The 9,253-nt window shown below is 30.6% G+C and overlaps 1 protein-coding gene across 1 annotated transcript; it reads right to left on the bottom strand.

The window, feature by feature from the left end:
- Positions 1-1,009: 1,009 nt before the first annotated feature.
- LOC122590143 (transcription repressor OFP13) lies at positions 1,010-1,881 on the bottom strand. Its single transcript, XM_043762480.1, has one exon. It carries the CDS (start codon positions 1,879-1,881, stop codon positions 1,075-1,077), a length of 807 nt encoding a protein of 268 aa, XP_043618415.1. The 3' UTR covers positions 1,010-1,074.
- Positions 1,882-9,253: the final 7,372 nt, after the last annotated feature.

Genomic DNA, 9,253 nt, shown 5'->3' with positions numbered 1-9,253 from the left:
ATACAAAATATCGTAACTTTATTACTTTGACCTCAGTTATATATACAAGACTTACCATGTTACATTTTACACCTAATATACATTTGAGAATGTTTTAACTCAAGCAATACATTTAGATATTCAATGACAAATTACTATGAATGAATACATAATTAATGTATTTTTTAAAACAAAATGTAGAAAATTTTTTTACACCTACATCGAATATCATAAAGTAGGGTCTAAGTTTCATTGTTTTAATTATAACCTGGTTCACACTAGAGAGCTTCTTTATCCAAAAACTTGTAGAAGCCCTAATAATCCGTTCAAAGACACGACAACAAATCAAAAAAAAAAACCTTAGCTTCTCGTTCTTAGACTTAAACCTGAGTCTTCTTAAATTCAAGTTCTCATTAAAAGGCTCCTTTACCATTGAACTATCAACCATATTGGTCAAAATTTAGAGTTTTATATTTAACACTAAGCATAAAAAAAATTATGAATAATTAATGTAATTACACCATTTTAAAGTTCAACTAAAACCAAGTACAACTGACTTTGAATAATTATTATTCAGTGAAAGGTTACATTATGATTAAAGTTTAAAATTTAGTTGACATGTATCAAATTTGAATCCTCTATATATAAGTAAGTGACAAAATATAAAACAAGTTATGCAAATACTACGATTTCTTAGACTGAGAAATCCACAAGAATTCAAATTTCAGTTTCTACAAATATAAGAGTCGATTATTGGGGTGGGGATCGTTCATCCCATAAGTATTTGGTTCGAGTTCTACATATTATCCATTTGGATTTTAGTGTGGTATCTCGAATGATAAAATAAAAAAAATACCTTATACATATCACTATTTTCCGATTTAAGAGAAAAATCCGTTTTTATTTACCACTCAGATGTAGTAGGCAACCAATTAACATTCTTTTTATGGAACAACGTTACCAAATTAAATTTGAGGATCGAAAATTTTATTTGAAACAGATTGTATATGTACAAGCACAACATGTTTCGTCTAAGTCGATCGATATGTTAGAATATATTGAACCTAGTAATAATTAATTAAATAATGAATAAAATTAATGATTAACTAGTATCATTTCTTCCTCAATGATCTCTTTTTCACAACCAACTTTAGACATATGAGAAAAAATGGGAGATGTGAAAGTAGAAGCAACGGAAGTAAATGAAGCTGTAGAATGATCAGAAGTAGAAGCACCACCGCCGGACCCGCTATCTCCGGTGACATCATTAGAGATTCCGGCAAGTAAATCAAGAAAGGCTCCAACAATTAACTCATGGTGGTTCTTCCCATTCATCCTTAAATACCACCCTAATAACTCCTCTAAACACTCCCAATCTTTAAGTTGATGACTCTTCACCATCTCTTCCATTGACTTTTTAAAATCTCCTTGTGGATCATTTGTATCAATGGCCATTGCCACACTTTCTTTATATGGTATACCACCATTGTCAACACTCTTGGTGACACCATCACCAATTTTTAAGTCTATACATTGTTTGTTACTCTCAAGAATTGAACTAGTCGTGGGGCCGGGTTCAAAAAGGAGTCTTTCTGACATGGCCCCACGAACAATGTTCTCCACTGAGGAGTCCTCATTGGTGTTAAAGTACTCCTCGGATTCTGTTGATATACTTGCAGATTCCGAGGAGTTGGTGAAGCAGGAGTCAGGGGTGGTTATCTCTGTTTCTACTTCAACATGTATAGCGTACTTAGGATCGAAATAAACAGAATTGACAGTTTTGAACATCATATCATTAGGATTGGCTCGAAAAGATAGGGTTTTAGGTTTCTTACATGCTGGCCATAGCCATGTTTCTTTGTGTTTGTTAAACAAAAGTAGGGATGATGGAATCAGCTTCATGTTGTTGATGGGAAATTTGGTGTAGAATGGGGTTGGCTAATGTTACTTTATTTCATGAGTTGGTATATATTATTAATGGTGATCACAAGGAGTGAGGGAGAGCAAGTGGAAAGGAAATGGAGTGATGAAGACTTTGGTATGTGTATTTAATAACTAAGAGGCATGAGGAATTTGTTGTCAATTTAATGTAAAATATATGCAATTATGCATGCACCTCTGCTATCCACATACTAAATTGAGAGTGTGTGTTTTTACTTCATATTTGAAAAGAAAAACTACAATAATTGATTTGATGTATAAAGTTAAAATAAATATCAAGCTAAAACAGAAATGAATCAAAAATATATGAAAGAGGAAGTGTGTCTTTATACCTCACGAGACACTCAATTGTGATGTCACACTTATAAATAACAACATATTATTACAGTATATTTTAATTTAGTTCAAACTAAACTTGAATGAACAAAAAATATATATGTGCAAAGGAAAAGTAATTAGTATTTAAGTGCGTTCAACAAATTGCATTTTTAAAAAAGTTTTACAATTTAATTCATTTTAGTGAAGAGGATTCCAAGTAGCAAGTTAAATGTAGGGGGAATGAAAAAAGAATGAGCAAGTGTAATCAACCTATTGGAAAACATAAAGAGGCAAATGTCTTGTGACTTGAAATTTATGAAGCAAATGTACCTCTCTTGCTTGCCTATGTCTTTAAGAGCTCTGTTTGGGACCATAAAAATTTGAAATCGTTAACTTATAGGTCACTACTCACTTGACATAAATTCCACTGTTTTCTATTTCAATTTATGTTGATCGTATTTTTTATATTTTGTTTTGAGCAATGATATGTTCCTAACTTATTTTTAACTATGTCTACTTATTAAATGAAGAAAAAGTAAATCATCGCTAAACTTCATTCTTTTATCTAATACTATCTTAAGTGTTTGTGTACATTAAAGTATTTGAGAACACATTAACATTAATTTAAAAATCATATATGTAATTATGTGTTTAAAATGGGATATATGGATATATATATATATATACTAGTGCTTAGACCCCGTGCAATGCACGGACAACTCTAAATAATTTTTCTTAAACTTTATTTTAAGATTGTATCAATGAATAAATATAACTGAGTTGGACATAATAAAAATATTCTTATGAGTTGATTAATTTAAAGAAGAAGAATGCTATATATACCTTGAGATTTATTAATGATACACGAGGGCTTAAAACGCGTACATTGCACGCCGGAGAGAAATTATAAAATGGATTGCCCATAGTAGGCACATATAAGAAGGATTATGTTGGTTACCTGGATGTGATGGGTATTATGAATTTTCCCCCACTTTGATATATAGACCCACGTGGATGCGCTATAACCTTAAATAATTTCTTTAACACCAGTTCAAGCATGCATGTAGCGAAGTAAATGTACTCCTACTACAACTAATGACCATTTTAAAAAAAAATAATGACTTAAAATGCATAAAAAAGTCTTATTTAACACTAAAATAAACCATATATACCTCATAATTTTCATCACAAATTTGATAGGCTGTTATTTGTATAAGATTTGAAATTTGTTGATCATTCATTTTAACTCCAATAGCACCAGTGGCATCTACAATCCTAACTTGCACATTAAACCTACCAAAAAAAAAAAACAAAGATACAATTTTACCACACAACTTAACGATTATAGAGTTTTAATATGAAACATAAATATATACCTATAATTGATGAGAACTCCTTCCTTGTTACATGAACAACAAATCCACATTTTGTTGTCCTTTAAAGCATCAATAATGTCGACTGCATCCATGTAGAGATAGGTCAACTTAACTTCTTGAAAACAGTTCACACATTCCATTGAATACCATAACTGGTCGGTTGGAATAAAACCGATTGTTGCAACAACAACCACTTTATCAAACTGTCAAAATGAAAATGTTTATACATTAGAATGTTAAAAAGCTAGTTATAAATTCGAAAAAAAGTTATCTTAAAAAGTAATCTAATCAAAAAAGAAAAATTCACAAACAATGAATACTTACATGTTCGTCCATCAGGACCATCTCAATACTACCTATGTTATTAACATCTCCATATAGAGGTTGCTTCCATAGCCGCAAATTCTAACCGTTATCGTACATGGCTTATTATTTGGACGCAAATTTCTAATTAAAACATGGTTTAGTGAAGCCATGCTAAAATTGATCTGTTTACGTTTTAAAATGCCTTAAAACTGAATGGAAGTGGCCTTATATAGACATAGACATGCAAGGTAGTAACCGCCACAAGCAATACACGAACGGTTACATATTCAAATTTTTGAAAATTTGAACTTCTTGAAAGCATAACTAATATGTTTTCGAAAATTTGAACTTCTTATAAAAGTAACTAATCCGTAGACCTTCCAAGGAGCAATATTGTAATGATTTTTGGGCTTTCTTGCATTTTTAAGCATGCCACATAGGCAATAACTAACAAATTTTGAAGTGAGATTTATATAATGTAGGGATATATATATGTAAATCTCCCAAAAAAAAAAATCTGATTGTATAATTCTAGTTTAATAGTTGTGTTGTATATATAACTTGTATATATATTCTAAAACTAAATGCTTGAATTAAAGGAAACATATGATGATGGGACGGGTCCTTATTACGAGTATTATCTATTTATCTCTGTTGTACAACATATATTGAGACAATCATATATATTCTCATATGTTTTTCCATGACAAATTAAAGCTAGCTAGTCTAAGGCTACGAGAGAATATATACAGATATATATATAGTTGTACAACATATATTAAATCATTAATACAATGTAATTTGTGTGATTGTCAGTCGAAGTCAACTTTGATCATATGTTAACATGTTCCTTTTTGTTTTCAATGTACGGTTGGGCGGTTGGGTAATTTGGGTTCCCTCAAAATCAAGAGGAGAGGGGATCGGAGAGGCCCAAATTATGGAGAAATTTTCCTTTCAATATTGTACATTTACTAAATCAAAGCATATTTACAGAGCAAATGTTGATCGACTAGTACGTATAGTACTTGTCGTTTACTGGTGTTTCGAAAGCAACTAAACAATTTAATTAACACAAAATTTTTATAAATCTACAAATTATTTGATAGGTTATCATATATATATATATATATATATAGAATGAGTCAATGCTCAAAAATGAATTGAGTTAAATATCTCTGATAAACTTCTTAATAATCAAACACTTATTAATTATACTCCGTACTAGACTTTTTTTTGAAAGGTAGTGCTAGAGAGTACTCCTCACCTCCAATACCTAGTAGGATGAGAAACCGTCAACTAAACTGTTCGGAGACACGATATTTAATTGGGGTAAAACCTTGCCCCCTTTGTAGCACTCAAACATGTTTCATTGTAGAACTTTATACGTGAAATTCTTTGAAATGTAATTTACATGTCTCGAACCCAAGACCTCCAGCATGTAAAACTGATTGCTCAACCACTAAATTATAATGAGACTGAAGTAGTTAACTATTATAACGTTTATAGCAAAAAGCTTAGTAGTGCCAATATTAGTGAGCCGATTAGTTGGGCTCTAACACGCTAATTATAATATTTTAGCATTTAGCATACATTTATTGAATAACATGACTTTAATACACAACATTTAATTACAATTCACTCATATGAGCTTGAAAGGGTTCTTTATCTCAAGAGATCGTAATATATTTACTTTTATGACAAAGTCAAATTTAGGTTCTAAGCATCAACAAAGTCAATGAATTAGCATGTGCATATGATGTCAAATGTCATTTTAACAATTTTATTATCATCCAATTATATATAGTTAGTAGACACAAAATATACTTCATGCCTTCTATGGTTTGTCCCTTGCAAACAATTACTTACTCCAAAGGCAAAGATTTTTTGATTATGTTTGACTTTGATTATTATTTATTTTCTTTAACTTTAATGGTTATCTTAATTTCTAAATCAAAAGGTAAAAATTTTAAAATTCCAACATCACATACAGAACATATAGTTAATATTAAAAAATGATTATTGAATCTTGTCCTTTGATTTTAATTTAAATATCAAGATCTTCTTAACTTGACCCCTCAAGTTAATATTACCCTGAGAAAATCCCCACCCCACCCCATTACTTCACAATTACCAAAAGGTGAAAAAAGAACTATTGTCCTTTCCGTTTGTATTTTATCCCAATTGCCAATATTTCCTTTTAGTTTTTTAATTTATAAATATCATTTATACTTTTTAGTATTTTCTTCGGTCATTTTTACCATGAAACATTGAAACTTCTCAACAAAACATCTAACCCAAGTACCCAACATCCATTTTTATCATTTTCTTCTTTTTAAGAACATTGTTTTCTTCTAAGGAGGGTCAATCAAATATTTTAAGGAGTGTCAATCAAATTTTTACATAAACTCTCTAATATATATTTTTTGTAAGGGTCGTCCTATGACCCCCTAGCACCCATGTAATTCCGCCCCTGATTATATGGGATTACACAAAAAACATCGAGTGAAAATTGGTTGCTTGGTCTCCGTTTGATGAGGTTTTTTCTCGTATCTCGATCACATAATTGGTACGAGCTTTTTTGAGCACTTTTTTTTTTTTAATTTTCGCAGTCCAACCCTCAAGAAATATCTATGATCGAGTTGATTTGTTTAGATATAGATAGAGTGAATGTACTTGTTTTTGTACCTTTTGGGCATTTAGTGTTTTGCTAGAAACCTTTATTTTAGGATACTGTTGGTCCATTTCTAACTTCCAACTACTACAATTACCACTTTAAGTTTATTTTAATTTTTTTTGTTAAAGTGATTTGAAATATGCCTGTGAGAACTTGACCTGGTCACTATATATATATATATATATATATAGGTGTGAGATATTTTGAGACCACCTCTTATTTTAAGACCAACTAGGACCATTGATTTTTGTACACCATCATGATCTACTACGATATACAAGACTTTTTTGTAAAAACACTAAGACTTTCCGGCGACGGGCCCACCAGAAAATCATGTGTAAGTTAAGTTACATATGTGTAAGTTAACTTATACATGATTTTTTTGTGGGTCCGTCGCTGAAAAGTCTTAGTGTTTTTATAAAAAAGTCTTGTATATCGTAGTAGATCATGATGGTGGTGTGTAACTTATGAAAATCAATGGTCTTTTTTTGGACTTTTTTTAGTTGGTCTCAAATTATCTTTCCCATATATATATATATATATATATATGAGTTAGCCTAGCTAGCTGATGATTTACCAGAAGATGTATACCGAGAGTTGATTTTTCGACAATCCTAATCGGCCTACATCAAATCAACGCAGCTAATGACTAATTTAATTAATGTAAGAGTTAAATCAAAGTTTATAAATGAAATGGTATAGTTAGATGATGGTGATCTGCCAGCAAGTTCATCTTCATTTCTTGTCATTTGTCAAATTCAGGTTCTCAACCAATTAATGTGCTTATTTTACCCCATGAAGTATTTGTTTATATTTACTTCCGTAGAGTATATGTTTATAGTATATATTTTCTAAACTTTTATTTATTCATTCATGATCATATCGTGCATGATCGATCACAAAAATAAATAATGTATCTATGTGAACATGCGAATAAATCCTTACTTTAATCCATGTCCATTTGACAAGTACAACTCCAATTGATGAAAAGACATCTGCCTCCAAAATCTTTGATACGCCAAGTTTTGTATTGGGATTTGCTACACGCTTTTTGTCTTTGTATTACGATTTACGAGTACTAAATAAATTTTTTTTTTAATTTGTCCCCAAAATGATATATTTAAAAATGTTTGACAAACTACAGTAAATCAATCAATATCAAATAATTCTAAACCACTATTCGAATGAAATGAAAATTTCTATCGTTTAGCTAAAATTTTTTTTTTTGTGAAAATTGTCGTTTAGCTAAATAATACTATTAATATCATAGCTTTCAAGAAGAATGAAGAAGAAAAAGAATATTCATCAAAGAACTTGAGATATAAAATAGAGAATAGAGAGAATTTCATATTTACCCTTCTCTCTATAAAATATTATAGCTTTTATTGAACATTTAAAAACAATATAATTATATAGTCACTGCTGTAATTATATATATTCTTAATGGTTGGTTAATCATATGATTTATAAAGTTGAAGGCTTAGGAATTTTTAGGTTCACTGCATCAATCAAGGGTTGAATTTGATGTACAAATCATAAGATTCTTATCAAAATCTAATATACATCTTCATATAGTACGTTATATGAGTTCATCGGATTTTGCATCGCCAAAGGTCAAATAGAACATTTTTTGAACTGTTAATATCTATAGTAAAGGACAGAAAGATTTTACGTACTAAATTATATCGTGAAAACCAACCAACATACAATCACTTGATTTATATTTTACATATAACATATAATGCAAAAACAAGACTAGACGAGCCAGCGGATAGCTAGTCCTAAACTCTTGCTAGCCTTTTTCTATTAAAGGCAAATGTTAATTGTTAATAGTTAGTTTTTTTTCTATATTAGTAATTAAACCGCAATCGCTGCATCCAGGTTCTCGGGAGGTACAAAGTCTTCCACCTCCCTTTTAGATCACAAGATCAAAAGCTCATTGGTTGACCTCATGCTACCTAGCACAACTTTTGCAAAGATACATCCTTCCAAGCATTTTGAGTCATTCTATTCAAAATCTCGTTCTAACTACTCATCTTTAAAACAAAAGTGTATTCGGGTTTATTTGTATTACCAATCTGTAAAGTCACTTTCAATTTTTTTGTTCTTTTGATCAACATCCGAGTCTTTTTGATTTTTTTTTTTTTTCTAACTTTGTAAATAATAATTATGGCTCATTAGCTTCGAGTCCTTTTTTTTGTTCTTCGTTTGATAGAACATTTTCCTTTTTCGATTTTGATGAACAATCTAACTTCTTTTCAGTAAAACAGGTCATGAGCACGCTTGTAACTAACTAAAACAGGTCACTAAGATGATGTAACACGGTAAATATTTGAAACAGCTTTGATTCTTTTCAGTTGGACTGTATGGAATCTTGGATGCAACAAGATTCTAAGGATAAATCAGTTTTTGCTAGTACCACAAGCACCCTGCGATCTTAAAGATGTACTCCGTTGAACAAAATCATTGCATATCTTATGAAACCTAACAGAGAGTACTTTTGACATATCTAGACTTGAACACAGAACCATACCTTAAACCGAAGAAAGTCAAAAGACCTGCAGAAATTATTCTGAGAAGGTTGTATGTAAAGATCGTTGAGACGGAAGGCTGCAGCTTTTGACATGAAAACAAATTACAGCTTTATATTCGAAGAGCA

The sequence above is a fragment of the Erigeron canadensis genome, chromosome 2 (genome assembly GCF_010389155.1).
Source record: "Erigeron canadensis isolate Cc75 chromosome 2, C_canadensis_v1, whole genome shotgun sequence".
Lineage (NCBI taxonomy): Eukaryota > Viridiplantae > Streptophyta > Magnoliopsida > Asterales > Asteraceae > Erigeron > Erigeron canadensis.
Note: the sequence above shows the minus strand (reverse complement) of the source record. Positions and strands in the feature narration are given on the sequence as shown.

Excerpts from the sequence above, each read along its gene's own strand:
- LOC122590143 (XM_043762480.1), bottom strand. The coding sequence starts at position 1,881 with ATGAAGCTGATTCCATCATCCCTACTTTTGTTTAACAAACACAAAGAA.